Raw genomic sequence first — 18254 nt, 5'->3', positions numbered from 1 at the left:
GCCGAAAACTAAAAAATAAATATTAAAATTTCTCTCTTTCTCTCTCTCTCTCAAAAAAAAAAGATAATTAGAATTAAAAAAAAAAGATGTTGTGTCCACCGAAAACAAAAAAATAAAAAATATTTTAAAATTCTCTTTAAAAAAAAAAAATTTCAGATTCTTTAAAATCCCCCATCCCACTGAACCTTTGTTTTTGAGGGGTGAGGGTTATTGGGGATTGAACTTGGTACTTTACTACTAAGCTACATCCCCAGTACTTTTTATTATTTATTTTTGGAACTGGGGATTGAACCCAGGGGCACTTAAGCACTGGGCAACATCCCAGCTGGATTTTGTATATTTTATTTTGAGACAGGGTCTTGCTAAGTTGCTTAGGGCCTTACTAAATTGTTGAGGCTGGCTTTGAACTCGCAATCCTCCTGTCTCTGCCTCCTGGGTTGCTGGGATTACAGGCATGTGCCACATCTATCTTTATTTTTTATTTTTGAGACAGTGTCTAAGTTGCTTAGGGGGCGTCATTAAGTTGCTGAGGCTGGCCTCAAAATTATAATCTTCCTACCTCAGCTTCCCAAGTTACTGGGATCCTAGATGTGTGCCACTGTGGTAGGCAGAACCTTTTTTTTAAATTTTCTTTTGATTTAAAAAAAAAAAAAAATCGCCTCTGAGATCCCAGGGAGCCATTCAGGTGTGAATGGTGGTACGTGGATGACAGGTGGTTATAAAGGAACCCACATTGTTGTGTATACATTTGAAGCCTCTTGCCTTGGTGGGAAAATATGCATGTGTGGTACACTGGGTTTTGGGGAGTGCAGGAAAGTACCAACAGGGCAAGACAATGTCATTTATTGGTCTTGTTTAAATTTCATCAAATAGGGGAAAGAAGTAGGCTTATTGTTAAAAAGTTCATAAAAATAGAGGACCTATGTCATAACATAGTTCCACTTATGTCTCAAATACCCTTGTGGCTTAATATTTTTTTAGGAAGAGTTAATTTATTTCCTGAATCATAGATATTATGGGCTTTTCTTCCCTGAGAAATGAAAAAGCAGCTAACAGTTATTTTTTGAGCAATAATTATGTATGAACACAAACATTACCTCATTTATACCTCACTATAACCCCCGTGAAAGAGACTGTATTTCATATTATGGGAACTGAGCTTCAGAATGATTTAAGTCATTGCTTTTAAAAATTGTTCTACTTCATTCCAAAATAAATGCATTTTATTTATCATGACCACTGAAGAACACATAAGCATAACTTAGCTAAAATAAGTTTCAAGAAACAATATTGACTCTATGTGCAATACACTCTTGATATTTTGATTCAATTTTATTTCACTTTTTAAAAAATTGTTTTGCATTCTGCTAAACAGATTTTACAACCCATTAATGGATTCAATCTACAGTTTGAAAAAACTGGGCTAAATAAATGGGCACGGTGGAACACACCTATAATCCCAGGGGCTTGGGAGGCTGACGCAGGAGGATCAAAGCCAGCTCAGCAATTTAGCAAGGCACTAAGCAACTCAGTGAGACCCTGTCTCTAAATAAAATACCAAAATAGAGCTGGGGATGTGGCTCAGTGGTCAAGTACCCCAGAGTTCAATCCCCGTAAACACCTCCCCCCACCAAATCATATGTTAATCAGAAAAGCTAAGATATGAACCTAATTCATCTTTCCAGTGAATGAATGTCTCCCTATGAGCATTTCTTCTCCTTTTTTTTTTGTGGTGTTGGGTTCAACCCAGGATTTTGCGTTTTCTAGGCAAGTGCTCCCTTATGAGTATATAAGAAATATTGTGAGATTTATCTGTCCATCTGTATGTATAAAATGCTTAGTTTTCTCTCATAGGATGAAATTAGCAGATGATGTAGGTTTACTGAGGAACCAAATATGAGAAAAACACTTATAGACAAATATATAATGACATTAATTCCCCCATTCAGTATGCTTTGTGGATGCAACATTTGCTTTAGTTTCTAAAGAAAGCAGATTGTTAACCACATAAATAGATTCATTTATTTGAGGTCATAGACTAGGCCTATAGAGTTTGTCTTCATTTAATAGAAAGATTACTTTATTAAATTTTATTTTATGGTAACATTAAAATGAAAAAAAGACATGGAGGGCAGGGAATAATGGGAGTGGGGAAACAGAGAATTGTTGCTAAAGGGAGAGTTAGGAATGGTAGAGTAGAAGCAGTATATACTTCCCCAAATCTAAGTTCGGCCCTTCATCTAAAAATTGAAAATTGCTTGAACTATAGAATAACAACTTGTTTTGTTACATTTTAAAAACAGTGTAGATGAAGCTACTCTTAAATCCCATAACACTCATGCAAATATAAAAATCATCCAGTAGCCTGGTATCCTAGTAAATGGATACATCTCCAACCTACGTCTTGGTAAGGACAATATTTCCTTGGATGCTTCTATCCTAGTACCAGTGGTTTATTTTTCCATATGCCTATCACCTGTAATCTGTCAGCAGCCTGGGTCAGTCATCTCACATAAGGATCACAGCAGTAGCTGCCTGACTAGTTCCTTGGACTCCAGTTCCCTATTCTCTAATACAAACTTCATGCCTTTCATTCATTTATTTTTTCAATCAACAGATAGGGCTGGGACTGTGGCTCAGTGGTAGAGTGTTCACCTAGCATGTGTGAGGCACTGGGTTTGATCCTCAGCACCACATAAAAAACAAATAAATAAAGGTATTATATCCCTCTATAACTTAAAAAAAATTAAAAACTAGATGATTGATAATGGTCTGTGTTCGTCTTCTAGTTTGCTTACCCATTTATCTATCGTAGTGCTGAAGAGTGAGCATAGGGTCTCAGGCATGTGAGACAAGCAGTCTGACAGTAAGCTGTGTCCTCAGCCTATAGTTTTTCTTTTCTTTCTAGGTATTGGGGATTGAACACAGGGGCACTTTACCAGAGCTACATCCCAGTCCTTTTTATTTTTTGAGACAAGGTCTTGCTAAGTTGCTGAGGCTAGTCTTAAACTTGCAGTTCTACCTCAGCCTCCCGACGTACCACTGCTCCTGGACTCTAATTTATTAATTACTGTTGTTAATGTACATCTTTTCTGGTTGAGATGTTTATTACTATTCTGCATCACCACACCACATCTCTACAACCTTGTTTTTCCTGGAATGCCCTCTTCTTTTTTACTCTTTTTTGGTACTAGGAATTAAACCAAAGGGCACTAAACCACTGAGCCACAGCCCTTTTTTGTATTTTATTTAGAGACAGAATCTCACTGAATTGCTTGGGGCCTTGCTAAACTGAGGCTGGCTTTGAAATCACAATCCTCCTGCCTCAGCCTCTGGAGCCTCTGGGATTACAGGTGTGTGCCACCATTCCCAGCAGGAAAACAACTTTTAACAAGTGCCTAATCAAAACCACATTAATGGATTCCTGCTTTTGGCAGCATGGATAAAAGAAAGCATTTTCCCATTAAACTACAACTAGATTCTAGATAAATTACAGCAATTTCATATTTTTTAGCACATTGCTGAGTTTATTAGAAACTAAGGCAGTAAAGTAGCCAGGTGTGGCACACACCTGTTGTTCCAACTACTTGGGAGGCTGAGGCAGGAGGATCACTTGAATCCAGGAGTTTAAGGCCAACTTGGGTGAAAGGAGGAGGCACCATCTTAAAAGGAAAAAAGGAAGGAAGGGAAGATGGGAGGAAAGGAGGAGAAAAAATATATAACTTTAAGCTATAAACTATTATATAAAGGATGAGCAACATGCAGAAATAGATTTAATCTGGGGACAAGTGCCAAAGTCAGCATTGTGAACAGAGTCAATCTTGGGTCTAGTCCAGGCAGGTGTGAAAAATCTGGGACTTTTTAATTAAACCTGGACTCCCTCCCCACTCAAACCCATGGCTTCACACATTGTAGGCAAACCTCAACTACTGAGCTACATGCACTATCCCACTAAACCTGGACTCTTGAAGGGGCTAACATAGTCCCAGGTCAAGAACATCGCTTGGTTCCTGACAAGCAAATATACATTCCCCTCTGGAGGAAAGTACCCCTCAATTTAGACCCTTAGGACTTCCATAAAGTTTAACGAAATGAGTTCTAAACCCCCAAATACAAAATATACAAGGAAACAAGCTACCAAGAGTAGGTTTTTTTCTGATGAGAAAACAACAAAAGAGATTCAGACATCTAAAATAAGTTAGAGAAGACTGTTCAGTGGCGCATGACTGTAATCCTAGCAAGGGAGGTTGAAGCAGGAGGGTCACATGTTCAAGGCCAGCCTTTGAAATTTAGTGAGATCCTGTCTCAAAAAGTAAAAAGGACTAGGAATGGAAAAAATAGTTGCAGAATATTAAATAATCCCATCAAATTTGAGAATTGGTAGCAGGGCAGGGTGTGGTGGTGTACTCCTGTAATTCCAGAATCTTGGGAAAATGAGAATAGAGGATTGTATGTTGGAGGCAAGTTTGGCAATTTAGTGAAACTCTCAAAAAAGGGCTGGGCCAGGTTCAGTGGCACACGTCTGTAGTCCCAGTGGCTCAGGAGGCTGAGACAAGAGGATTACCATTTCAAAGCCAGCCTCAGCAATGGTGAGGTGCTAAGCAACTCAGTGACAGTTGCTAAATAAAATATAAAATAGGGCTGGGGATGAGGCTCAGTGATTGAGTGCCCCTGAGTTCAATCCCTGTTTACTACCACCACCAAAAATAAAGGCTGGGGATAAAGCTCAGGTATAAAGCACCCCTGGGCTCTATCTCTAGGATCACATACACACAAAAAATAATAAATTCATAAAATTTTAAAAATAAATAAAATAAAAAGGGCTGGGGATATAGGTAAATGATACAGTGTTTGTCCAACATCCATGAGGCCCTTGATTCAATCCCCAGCACTGGGGGTGAGGGTGGGGGGTAGCAGACACACTGCACACTACATTTCCTGAATACAAATTATTAGTTCCAGATATTTGGAAATTTACAAAACATTTCTAAATAATTTGAGGGGTTGGGGGCCTAACTCAGTAGCAGAACACTTGCCTAGCATGTACAAGGCCTTGGGTCTGATCCCCAGTATCCTCCAGCCCACAAGTCATGAATCAAAAAAGTGGCAAAGCTAATTTAAATACCTTTAAAACTAAATAATAATCAAAATACTGTATAATACAAAAATATATAGGATGTAGAGAAGAGTCTTAAAATTACTTAAGTAAAAGAACATAAAATTAAAACCTTAGGAAAGCAGAAGAAAATAAATACATGAGCAGTTATGAAGAAAACAGAAAACACACACGAGAGAAGCTCAACTGGGTGTGTAGTAGCACATGCCTGTAATGCCAGCTACTCAGGAGGCTGAGGCAGGATTTCAGGTTCAAGGCCAGCCTGGGTAACTTAGGGAGGCTCTGTCTAAATGAAAATAAAACAGGCTGGGGATATGGCTCAGTGGTTAAGTGTCCTTGGGTTTAATCCCTGGTACCAAAAAAATAAAATACACAAATTTCTAGTACAACTGATCAAGAGCAAAAAAGAGGTGCAAGTAAACAGAAGAAATGAAAAGGAAGATATGAACTACCCAGGAGCAGAAAAAAATAAATAGAAAAAATATATCATGTGGGCTGGGGTGGCTCAGTGGTAGAGCGCTCGCCTAGCAGGTGCGAGGCCCTGGGTTCGATCCGCAGCACCACATAAAAATAAGTAAAGATATTATGTCCAACTAAAAAATAAATATTAAAAAAAAAGAATTTAAAAAAAAGAAAAAGTACATCATGTAAGAAAATAAGAGGAAGAAAAGATATGAATTGCAAAAATTCTAGGGAAACACTTGGTCTAAACTGACTCAAGAAGAAACAGAAAGCCTACATAGTCTAATTATGTTAATAAAGAACTTGAACCAATAGTTAAAATTATTCCCACAAAGAAACACCAGGCTAAGGTGGCTTTATAGGTGAGTTTTACCAAATATTCAAGAACAGTTCATTTCATTCTGATATAAACTCATCCAGAGAATAAAACAAGAGGGAACATTTCCAGCTCAAAAGGTGTACCATCAAAAGGACCATCTTAGAAACCTTTTTAGAAATCTTGCTAAAAACAAAGGCACTAACATGTACAAGAATGTTCATAGCAGCATTGTTCATAATAGCAAAAATCTGGAAACAGCCCAAATATGCATTGAGAGGTGAATGGTGAATAATTTGTGGTTTATGCTCTTGACGTAATATTATACAGATGAAAATGGGTTAATCGCAGCTATTACAACATGGATGAATCTCAGAAACAATGGTAAGTGCAAAAAGGCAAACATCAAGGTAGTAGTAGAGTAACATTTTTGTAAAGCTAAAAGACAAGCAAAACTAAACAATATACTTTTAAAGTATACATATGTGGTTAAAATATATATATATAAAACAATTAATTAATAAACACAAAATTAAGGACAGTCTTCACCTCTAAAGACAGGAAGGGGGACAAGATAGGGAGGATCAAAAACTCAATGGTATTTTAATGTGTGAATCGAGTACAGGGTCATAGTTACTCATTTTATTATTATATTTCATAATTTACTCATGTTACATATATTCTTTATATATCAAATATTACATATTTTTTTAAAAAAAAATCTGCTGTGATGGAAACAAATGGGCAAATGAGTATCTCCCTGAAACAAATCCATATTTCTTGGGAAGAACCAAGATTCCCTGACCAAAGCTACCCTATGTAGAGAACAAAGGAGTTGGTTTACTGCTTTTCCCAGGGACACATGCGGAAGGTCTGGATCTCCTTCCTTTAGTGCTCCAGGACATGCAGAACAATGTCCTTCCATACTTCTAGCCTAAACCCCAGTCTTGCCAAGTCCGTCCTGATTATGTACAAGAGACTGACACCTGGTGGACGCAGAATGAATTTAGAGAAATGACTAGGAAGTAAATCTTTCACTCTAGTTGGTGAAAGTGTCAGTAAGGAGATAGGGAAGCAAAAATGAGGAGAAAGTTCAAACAGGAAATGGAAAGAGCTCCATCACTGAGATATAGGTGGAAAAAAAGATGGTGCCATCTAAGTAAGACTGAGAAGAGTCCCTAAAGAATGAATTCCCTCTCCTTCTTTCTGGGACTGGCACAAGAAGAAAGAAGTTAGAGTTACAGGAAGGGAAATACAAGACTGAGAAAAGAAGCAGCCCTAGCTGGTCTCAGCCCAGCAAGGCAAGACCACATGCACTTTGTAGTTGTAGTTGGGTGTCAGCTGCCTCCTAGCAACTCCCCTTGCCCAGTCTCCATGTGGGGACTCTGATTCCACCACCCTTTTCCCCAATGGTATGGTCCATGGTATAGAATAAGCAACTTAATGTATCATCCTACTGGCCACACTGAGGGGTGGATGTTGACCCAGGCTGGACTAATCAGAACCAATCTTCAGGATTTTCAGGCACAATGATACCTTCTCTTTCTGGCTAGACATAAATGAGTAAACGTAATCCTAGGAGTGCTGGTAGCTATGAGGTAGCCCAGACTTAAGATGATTTTACATTAGGCTGAGCAGTGAGATTAAAAACCAATCAGATATTTAGAGACATACTGAGCAACCATATCAAGCTTCACTGGATCTGGCACTACCTCTGGATTTTCCAGTTACACACAATAAATCCTTTTTACTTTCTCTGCCCACCAACCCTCACCCCCAAGTGTCTCTGCCACTTTTTTCTGCCTATACCTTTATTCTGAGACATGGTCTCCCTAAATTGCCTGATCTAGTTGCCTAGGCTGGCCTCAAACTTGCAATCCTCCCGCCTCAGCCTCCCAAGTAGCTAAGATTACAGGTATGCACCACCACACCCAGCAATTCTTTTTTCTTAAGCCAGTTTGAGTTAGGTTTTTCTATATTGAAAACCAGAAAATCTCTAACCTGTATATCCATCATACTTACCCATCCCTGTGTTCCCACAGGAGAGCACAGGGATTCAGGTAAGAAGGTCATTACAGATTTATTGGTTACACTAAAGCCAAGGTATTAAGCTGGAAAGGTTAGAGGTAGCCACCAGGCATTCTGTAAGACTGGGCAACTCAGCTGTCCTTACAGAGAATGACTACCTTAGGCAAAGAATAGCAAATGAGAAGCAAGTACAGTAAAGAAGGGCTTCTACCAGGCAGGCAGGCAGAGTTAATATATGGACAACAGACACTCTTCTCCACAGATATCATGGGGGTGTTGCTTCTGGGTCTTTACGCTCATGGATTAAAGAACTTTGAAGCACATGCCCCTTTAAGACTTTATTACCCTGTGCTGCTGCATCTATCTCTCCCTTTACCAACTGAAGAGCCTCCTTTTGGCTTCTACTGCCCTTGATGACACTCACTTTTGAGGTGACAAGAGGAATTTTATCTTCTACTTCTTTGGCTTGCCAGGAACTGGGGCCCCTTCCTCCTTTGGAAACGGCACCATCTTCCTGAGCTTGGGCAAACATTGTTCCCTGCTCAGCCTCTACCCCTGGCCCTGGCCTCTCTGATCCTCCAGCTGAGTTGCTTTCCCCTCCTGAGCCCCATGTCTCCCATGGTAACCTCGAGGACTGGGCAGAGTCCGTGGCAGCTGCTGACTTCTCGGGGGTGGAATTTCTGTCCCCACTTCCACCTGACTTTTTTCGAGGGCGCCCACGTTTTCTTTTGGCATCACTTGCTACATCCTCTGTATCCTGCTTTGCTGCTTTAGCTGGTGCGTCCTGTCCACTGGCCTCACTCACAGGTACTTCAGCTGTCCTCTTGACACCCTTATCATGGAGTCCTGGGTCACCACCTATGCCTACCTCCTTGTTCTCTGTGCCCCTGGGATGAGTGAGTCCCCCAGGTGAAGCTTGCCCTGGCCCAGGTCCAGGCAGAGCAGGAACTGTTGGTAAGATCATGTTAATGATAGGCACAGCTGCCTGGGGTCCCCCAACCCTACTGGGCAGGGGCAGTAGGGTGCCTGAAGAAAGCTTGGGGGCCAGGATGGGTGAAGAAACTTGGATTGGTGGAACAAGTGAGGGAGGGGCCCTGGGAAGGAGCAAAGGCAGCCGGGCCACTAGGGCATTGACCTGCGGGTTACTGGCTGATGGTGCAGAGCTCTCAATTACACTCTTCTTGCGCTCTCCACGTGCCTGAGGGCTGGGCGCAGCCCGGGTTTCCAACTCCTTTGGAGACTAAAATGCAGAGAAGACCACAGTAAGGTGTGAAGACTGAATACTGGAGGAAATGTAGGCACTGGAGAAACCAGAGTTGGAAAAGTTGGGGACTCACTGGGAAAAGGATATACTTATACTAAACCCCCAGCCCAGGGTAGCAAGTCAGGGACAAGACCTCCTTACCTGGGCCAGTCTCTCTGGTTTCTTATGGGCTCCCCCGTCCAGGTTCTCTACTCCATTCTTGGGTTTCGATGACCGTTCCCGAGGGGCATGTTCATCCTCTTCTGCAGAGGTGCCCAGAAAAGATGATAAAGTGAGGGTGAAGGAGGGTACTGAGGAATGAAGGGACAGGCGGGGAAAAGCAGGATATCTAAAGCATGCCTTGGAAGGTTGTCCAGGAAGCCAGGCATGGTGGCACATGCCTATAATCCCAGCGATGGGGAGGGTTAAGCTATTAAACCTACTTTCTCAAAATAAAAAAGGGATGGGGATGTAGCTCAGTGGTAAAGCACCCCAGGGTTCAACGCCCAGTACCAAAAAGAAAAACAAAAAAAGAAGAGTCTCCAAGAATATGGGCTGGGATTGTGGCTCAGTAGTAGAGCACTCGCCTAGCACGGGCAGAACACAGGTTCGATCCTCAGCAACACATAAAAATAAAACGCATTGTGTTGTGTCCATCTACACCTAAAAAATAAATTTAAAAAACAAAGAAGAGTCTCCAAGAATAGAAGGCAATTCCAAGGTGTGTCTATTCTAGGATGTGGGAAGGCCTTTAAAGTGGAAAGTGGCTGAGGGTTTCTCAGAAATGAGAGAAGTACTAAACATAAGAGAGGTTCTACACACCGCCAAGCCCCATGGCCTTAAGCACGTGGGCATGTGCAGATCGGGCAGAGATGAGATGCTGCTGTAGCAGGAAGCGGGCGACTTCAACGATGGAACTGAAAGACCGCTTCAGGATTCGCTCTGCCCAGTCACAGGTTAGGGCACAGGCTGCCTCTACCAGTTCATCCCGAGGTGCGGGGGTTACTTCTGGACCCATTTCTGGCTGTGGTGGGAAAGGAAATGCCCAATCACATTCCATACTAAAGAACCTTTCCTCCTGACACTACTAATTGACCAAAGCTGAAAATAGACTGGGGTTGGGAGTAGCCTCTACCCATCCTGCCCCAGAACCCACAAACTCTTTTTCATCTACTTTGGTCTCAGGGTAGCCAAAGGGCACCCAGAAGCAATGTGTACAATGAGCTAGGCTGTGTCAGTCCTTAAAACATGTCCCGAAGACCTCCGACTTTTACTGGGAAGAGAAGAGGGGAGGGCCGTTACTTACACTCTCAGAACCCTTTAAGTCCAGTCCAGGTAGGGGTGGCATAGATACCAAGGTCTTCCTTCTTATGCCACTGTAGCAGTACCTGATGCAAGTTAAGGAGCAGCCAACACTTGGGGTTCTCCCAACCCCTTAGGCAAGTTAGGCTGTTCCCACTGCTGGTTCCCCATACCCTATGTCTTCTTCCCCATGTCCTCCAGCTCCATCCTCTCCAGTCAAGGATACTTGGACTGACCCCGGCCACCAAGCCTTCGGGCTTTGATGTTAGGGAAGATCTCTCTGATGATTTTGCCAAAGTTGGCTGTGCTGAGTGGGCGGCAACAGGCAAGACTCTCACAATACTTCCTGAGTGAGTAGAGTACAGAATGGGAAGTTACTCAAAGAAGGAGGATACAGAGGATTCCTAGGGATTGTGTGGGCAACTCTTTTAAAAGTCAGGCTGTATCAAGGCAGGGTTCTCTCCAGGGATGAGGGTTAGTCCTGTGCCTACCAACTCAGGCATAACCCCTTCACCCACCGATAGGCATCATAAACACTCTGCTTTGGCAGACAGGTATCTGTGTGCTCTTCTAGGTGGTTGCGGATCCACCGATAGGCATACATGTACTCCTCATTGGTGAGTGGGCTTAGCTCTGAGCTGCAAAAGAAGTTAAAGGAACAAGTATTACCAAGATCTCAACAACTGTCCTGGTTCTGAGACAGGAAGATAGACCATACATAGGCAGCTAGGGAAAGGGTCTCAGAGAAAAAAAGGAGAAAGAGGGGATTGGGAAACTAAGCTTCTGTCCCCAGCTGGTCCTAGCCACGAGGTTAGTTCCTTAACAACCCCTAGCAATGACCAACCACAAAATGTTCTCTACAGTACTTCCTCTTATACCAATAAACCCTCACCTCTACCCTCATGCTAATAAAGGCTTAGAAATCACTCTCTCCTGATTTGCTCAAAATGACAAAATAGAGTTGATTAGCCCCTTTCTGAACCCTATATTTACATGTCATCCTACCAGTCACCTATAGGGACAGATCAAGTCCATTAAAAACCCCTAGGCAGGCCTTGGGCTATAGCTCAGTGGCAGAGCACTTGCCTAGCATGTATGAGGCACTGGGTTTGATCCTTAGCACCACATAAAAATAAACAAGGCATCCTGTCATCTATAACTAAAAAAAATTAAACTCCAGACAGAAGACAGTAGAGCCGTACCCTCCCTTGGGACCCCTCCTGCACCTCAGGAGCTTTTTCTGCTTTAAGTAAATCTTGCTATTCTACTGTCCTTTACATGTATCTCATTCTTTAAATTCATGAGACAAAAGAACCCACCTGACATCATGCTCAGTGTTACAGTCCTTCCCAGACTAACACTTCAATGTTGTTGAACCAAATTACTTCATCCAGATTCACCGTTCTCTGAGAAACCAAACCCAAGGCAGGGGCCTCCCTTTTGATCAAGGCCAACAGCTATGAATCCAACTCAGCTTGCCATTCTCAGCGAGACTGTCTTTTTGAGAATGAGAACCTCTGACATCCGAAACTACCACCAAGGCTTACCTTTTTTCTCCAGTGCTGGGACCTGGGGGGAGCTGAAGGTAGAGATACAGCTTGTCATTGTCTGAGAATTTCTGAACATCTTGCTGAAGTAGGAGGGAACAGAGAGACAGGAGAAATAATAAGGCCAAGAACAATGAAATGTAGGACCCCCTGATCCCTACACAAAGTCTGAATTCAGCTGACTTAGAGATTGTCAAGACTAGGAAGGGACCTTAGAAATGATTTGAGGCTAGGGAGATAGCTCAGTGGTGTAGCACTGGCCTCACAGGCACCAGACCCAGGGTTTGATGATTTCCAACACCAAAAAATAAATGATTTTTGAGGTTGGAGGCTGCTCTAAGGAACCCTATGGGCTCTCACAGAGAGAAGAAAGCAGAGGGGATCAGCTCTGATCTTATCTCTACTGGACATGTACACAAGGGGTCACAGAGAGATGAGGTAAGATGCTCAAAATCAAACTGGCAGCAAGTTGCAAAGCCAATATCTTCTGACAAGGTAGACATAAACCCATAGCATCCCACCATCTTCATCCCCCACCAATGCCATCTCTCTGCTGTTCTCTTCCCAACATGCTTACCAGGATTCCCTCTACTTTGTTCTGTACGGCCTTGCTGTGGAGAAAAAAAGAAAGCTGGAGGTCACACACACTGTTTTCCCATCCCTTTGACTGCTAGGGAGGGTAAAGGCCTGAAACACCGGGCCGGTGCTCAAGGGCTGTGGACCAAGAATGACCAAGAATCTTGCCTTGCTCAGAGGCACCTGTCTGGGAAGACGCAATTCATCTCCCAAGAAAGTGAAGTGCTACAGGGATCTATCCTGCGCTCTTGAGTAGGATATGGAATATGGAGATAGCAATGAGTACTTACGAAATGGTACTTCGGATCCTTTGGAGAAGGGTTGTGGGTTCCCCAGCCTCAGCACCTTGTGGGGCCCTTGCCCCAGTCTTGGGGCTCTTAGCATCAGGCTCATCTTCTGCCATCCTGGCATGAGGGCTAGAGCTGAGAAGGGACAGGATATGAAGATTTAACTCACACTGGCCTTCTCTTCCCCTGAAGATCTCAGGGCAGCCCTCATCTCTGCCCCAAAAGAAAAACTAAGAGCCTCCAGATTTCCCCAGTGATCTTTTTCTCGCCACTAACTGTCTCCAAAATCCAGAAATCATTCCATTACTTCACCAGGGCCCTCTGTACCCAAAGAGATCTTTGCCATCTCCATTCTCTCTGCCCACCTTTCTAAGACTCCTAAAATTGGAAAACCGTCCGGGAATAGACAGGGGGGTGGGGAATCCACGTTAGAAAGAAATGTTCATTTCTTCTGGAGTCCCAAGCTGTCCTTGTCCCCCTCAAACACGGCAACAACAACCGCAAAACAAAGTTCAGTTCTCCTCATCTTACCTGCGAGGTGAGAAAGCACGGGGCCGCGCGGGCCCTGCCTCGCTAGGGCGGGGAGAGGCCGGCCAGCTCCCAGCCCAGTGTCGCCGCTCCCGCCGCCCCGCGCCCGCGCGGGCCTACGTCATCTCCCACGACAGCCCGCCGGCGCCCCCGCCCTGCCCCCTCCCTCCCGCCCCGGCGGGTCCGGGCCGCGGGACTCCGAGCCGGGCGTCGGAGAGCCGGGGAGGGAGGGGTCCCGACTCGGACACGTGCGCGTGCGGGGAGCTGCGGACAGGCCGGAATCTATCTTTTCTTTGCTCTCCTCCCAACTCCCATCTCCCCTCCCTACCTCGGAGCGGCCGCCTTCAACGCACGCCACAATAAAGATAAGGAGAAAGAGAAACTACCTCGCGGCAGCCCTCACTCCGCCCGCCCCGCGCTCGGCCGTCCGGCGGGCGCCTGCGCTGCTGGGCTGCGCTTTTTCTGAATGGCTCCCGGCCGCCGTCTGCCCGGATACTCCGACGGCCTGCTCGCTCATTGGTCGCCGCCGCCGCCGGCACTCGGCGCCGGCCCGCACAGGCGGCGGCTCTAGTCTGCCTGGCAACAGAATCTGATTGGTCATCCGGGGAGGGAAAATCCAAAATTGGTCCGATTTGAGTCCAGAGGGGAAGTCCGGGTTAGGTTTCGGTTAAAACTGGGGTCGGTTGGGACGGCGGGTCCCTAGAGGTTCTTAAAGGGATCGCAGGACGGAAGCCCTGGAGTTCGGCTGTCTTTGGAGCCTTTTCCTCTTCGGCCCTCTCCTCCCACGTCTCAGTGTTTTCCGGCTGATGGTCAGTGTTGCCGGAAGAAAATCACGGGGTGACAGAATAACTAGAAAATCATGGGTGGTAGTGAGATGGGAAAGGAGACCACCCACACGCAGATCGGACGCGTGCCGGGGAGCGGGAAGGGGACCCCGGGCCTTTTAGACATCTGGAGGCCAGTTCCACCACGATGGAAACGGGAACGCGGCTTCTGCCTTTGATGTCTGCGACTTTACAGTTACCCCTTTGCTTAGTTAGGGTCGTCGTACTGGAAGTCAGCGCGGTAGCCTGTCCGCCCAGGGCGGCGGCTGCTTGCTGTTGGACTGCGGCTGTTCTGGGCTCTTCTGTTCCAAGCGCACAACTTCTGCAAAACACCAACAGAGAGCAGTTGTACAGTGCAGTTAGCAAGAGCGAAAACTTATTGATTTGTAAACATGATAGACACAAGCAATCTTGATAATAATGTTGCCGAAAACTTGGTCTTTGCTGTGTCCCTGATATTAATAAAGACATAATTTTGAGATAAAGGAAAAAGTTTTATTTCTTAGAAAAGGTGAAACCCAGGTGACAAATAACAGTCCCTTAAAAAAGTTGTTTTAATGGCTGTATTTCAGTTGTGCTCTGTCCAGGATCATAATTTATTTGTAGCTTTGAGAGAGAGCCATTTATAAGGTTTTGTTTTAATGAGACCTGTTGTTTTTAAACATAGATAATTACTTTGTTCTATGTCAGTATATTAAAAATTGACCTTAGTTGGGGGGGGGGGGATCTTAAAGCCAGGCATCATAGTGCATGCCTGTAATTCCACTGGCTGATGCAGGAAGATTGTGAGTTCAAAACCAGCCTCAACAACTTATCGAGGTCCTAAGCAACTTAGGGAGACCCTGTCTCAAAATAAAAAAGGCTGGGGATGTGGCTCAGGGTTCAATCCCTGATAGCAAAAAAACAAAAAACAAACTAAAAGCATCTTTAAATAACTTTAATGGACTCTGTTAGTTCTAGCCAACTTAATCACATATAGACTTTTTGAGACTTACCATTCACAGATCTTTTGTAACTTATGGGAATACTCTTTCACCTGTTTACATCTTTTGTCTTGTCCTCTCCTTTTTATCTTGGACTTTATTTATTTATTTATTTATTTAGTGGTTGATAGATGTTTATTTCATTTATTTATATGTGGTGCTGAGAATCGAACCCAGTGCCTCACACATGGCAGGCAAGTGCCCTACTGCCCAGCCACAACCCCAGACCTATCTTGGACTTTAGGACAAGAATATTACTTTATCATACAGAATACTTTCTCTTCCTGAAACATTTCTTTTTTCTTTCAATTTTTCTTAAGAAAATATATTCCCATGCTTATAAAATTCTTATACATCCCTTTTTCCAGTTGCTGGTATTTATAAAAATTTACCTTTTGAGTCAGGTATGGTAGTGTGTGCCTGTAAGTCCAGCAACTGGGGAGGCTAAAGACCGGAGGATCAGATTGCAAGTTCCAGGTCAGCCTCAGCAACTTAAGGAGGCCCTGTCTCAAAAGAAAACAAAAAGGGCTAAGGATGTAGTTCAGTGGTAAAGTACCCCTAGGTTAAATCCCCAATACCAATGAAATTTATCTTTTGAAAAATCCTTATGAAACTCCTGAACTTAAGACAAATTATGCCTTTTTAATAAGACAAAATACTTCATGCTTTTTACAGTACTTTACAGCTGGAGCTTTTTGTACTGTTTGCATATGGATTTATAGAATCTTAGAATTTGAATTCTTAGTAACACCTGGCTTTTTAGTGAAGACCCAGAAACAGATCACTCTTAAACTATTTTTCTATTTACCAACAAATTATAAAAATATATTAATAGACCCCAATATATATGTTGTCTTACAGAATTCAAGAAGCCAATAGTACTTGTTGATGTTTCAGAATTATAACTTTGCACATTAATCAGGTGTCTCTTCTAACAAATATATTTATGAAAATCCCATTTATGTTAAATCTAATTTATCCATTTAGTTGTTATATTTAGGTTACCCATGAAAATCAAGATATTCAACAAGCCTGCTGAAGAAAAATCCTAGAAGCAATAGGATTTTTTTTTTTTAATATTTATTTTTTTTTTAGTATTTGGCAGACACAACATCTTTGTCTGTATGTGGTGCTGAGGATCGAACCCGGGCCGCACGCATGCCAGGCGAGCGCGCTACCGCTTGAGCCACATCCCCAGCCCCCCTAGAAGCAATAGGTATTTCATTTTAAACATTTTATAGAATCCAACGCTCTATTGATTGTTTGACTACCTAGAGAAATGAGTGGGTTAGTAATTTTTTTTCTCTTTCCACATTTTTAATTGATGCATTATAGTTGTACATAATGATGGGATTTGTTGTTACATATTGATACATGCACACGATATAACAATATAATTTGGCTAAAATCCCCAGCACTTCCTCCCTCCCTCCCTCCCTCCCACCCCTGGTCCCTTTCCTCTACTAATCTCCCTTTGAAGAGATGTTTCTTTTCCTTTTCCCTCTATAGCTTCCACATAGGAGAGAAAACATACATCCTTGACCTTCAGAGTTTGGCTTATTTCGCTTAAAATAGTAGTCTCTAGTTCCATCCATTTTCCTACAAATGACATAATTTCATTTTTCTTCATGGGGAGCCAGGCATGATGGCACACGCCTGTAGTCCCCAAGGCCTGGGAGGCTGAGGCAGAAGGATCATGAGTTCAAAGCCAGCCTCAGCAACTTAGCAAGGCCCTAAGCAACTCAGTAAGACCCTGTCTCTAAATAAAATATTTAAAAAAAAGGACTGGGGATGGAACTCAGTGGTTGAGTGCCCCTGGGTTTAATACCCAGTGCCCCAAACAAACAAAAAGCTCCATGGTGTATATATACCACATTTTCTGTATCTATTCACCTGTGGATGGCCACCTATGTTGGTTATTGTGAATTGTACTGATGTAAACCTGGTATGCATGTATCACTATAGTATGATGACTTTAGGATTCTTTAGGATAAATGCTGAAGAGTGGTTCAGCTGGGTCATGTGGTGGTTCCATGCCTTGTCTTTTAAGGAGCCACCATACTGATTTACATGGTGGTTGTTCTAATTTACAATCCCACCAACAATATAAAAAACATTCCTTTTTCTCCACATCCTAGCTTGTTTAGTAATTTTAAAGACATCCTTACTCTTAACCATTTAACCAACTTAAGTCATGTGAACTGAAAGGCATTTGGATCCATTCTTTATTTATGAGTGCTCATTTATTTATATGATTTATAGATATAAGCGTGTATGTAGACATAACTTATAATACATACCTAGGTGTGCACACATATACATAAAAACCGAAAGAAAATGAAGATTTTGGGGCTGGGGATGTGGCTCAAGTGGTAGCGTGCTTGCCTGGCATGCGTGCGGCCCGGGTTCGATCCTCAGCACCACATACAAACAAAGATGTTGTGTCCTCCGAAAACTGAAAAAATAAATATTTAAATTCTCTCTCTCTCTCTCTCTCTCTCTCTCTCTCTCTCAAAAAAAAAAGAAAGAAAGAAAATGAAGATTTTATAGCTTTTTTTTTTCCAAGTATTAGATCCCTATAGGTTGGAGACAAAAGAGCTGCAGATATTGAACTATACAGATTGTCAGATTTAACCCCTTAGAAATTAAAATAGAGCCTGTCACAGATTTTTACAGTATGACTCAGACATGGGAAGGACCTGAGCAGTTGAAGATGTTAGGAATAGAGTCTATCAGTCATGGTGGACACTGAAATAAAAAAGATGGTAGCATATTCACTCCCACCATTACCACTGTTCCTTCTTCCTCCTTAGAACTCTTCAATGGAGAAGAGACTTTTAAAAAAATGCCATGGTTGGGCTGGGGATGTGGCTCAAGCGGTAGCGCGCTCGCCTGGCATGCGTGTGGCCCGGGTTCGATCCTCAGCACCACATACAAACAAAGATGTTGTGTCCGCCGATAACTAAAAGAAATAAATATTAAAAAATTCTCTCTCTCTCTCTCCCCATCTCTCTCTCTCTCTCTCTCCTCTCTCTTAAAAAA

The 18254-nt window shown here is 43.0% G+C and overlaps 1 protein-coding gene across 4 annotated transcripts; it reads right to left on the bottom strand.

Moving 5' to 3' along the window:
- Nucleotides 1-5929: 5929 nt before the first annotated feature.
- Nucleotides 5930-13924, bottom strand: Rfx5 (regulatory factor X5). Of its 4 annotated transcripts, none has more exons than XM_015502929.2 (10): nucleotides 13792-13924; nucleotides 12881-13012; nucleotides 12592-12625; nucleotides 12015-12097; nucleotides 10986-11105; nucleotides 10694-10813; nucleotides 10472-10553; nucleotides 9988-10189; nucleotides 9328-9428; nucleotides 5930-9162 (listed from the first exon to the last, which is right to left on the bottom strand). In XM_015502929.2, the coding sequence occupies exons 1-10, from the start codon at nucleotides 13920-13922 to the stop codon at nucleotides 8188-8190; spliced, it is 1980 nt and encodes a 659-aa protein (XP_015358415.2). In that variant the 5' UTR covers nucleotides 13923-13924; the 3' UTR covers nucleotides 5930-8187. The 4 variants fall into 4 exon arrangements, with proteins under 4 accessions (XP_015358415.2, XP_015358416.1, XP_015358418.1 ...); XM_015502930.2 differs by having other exon boundaries at nucleotides 13734-13847; XM_015502932.2 differs by lacking the exon at nucleotides 13792-13924 and adding an exon at nucleotides 13409-13567.
- Between the last annotated feature and the right edge of the window lie 4330 nt (nucleotides 13925-18254).

The sequence above is a fragment of the Marmota marmota genome, unplaced genomic scaffold (assembly GCF_001458135.2).
Source record: "Marmota marmota marmota unplaced genomic scaffold, marMar, whole genome shotgun sequence".
NCBI classification, from domain to species: domain Eukaryota; kingdom Metazoa; phylum Chordata; class Mammalia; order Rodentia; family Sciuridae; genus Marmota; species Marmota marmota.
Note: the sequence above shows the minus strand (reverse complement) of the source record. Positions and strands in the feature narration are given on the sequence as shown.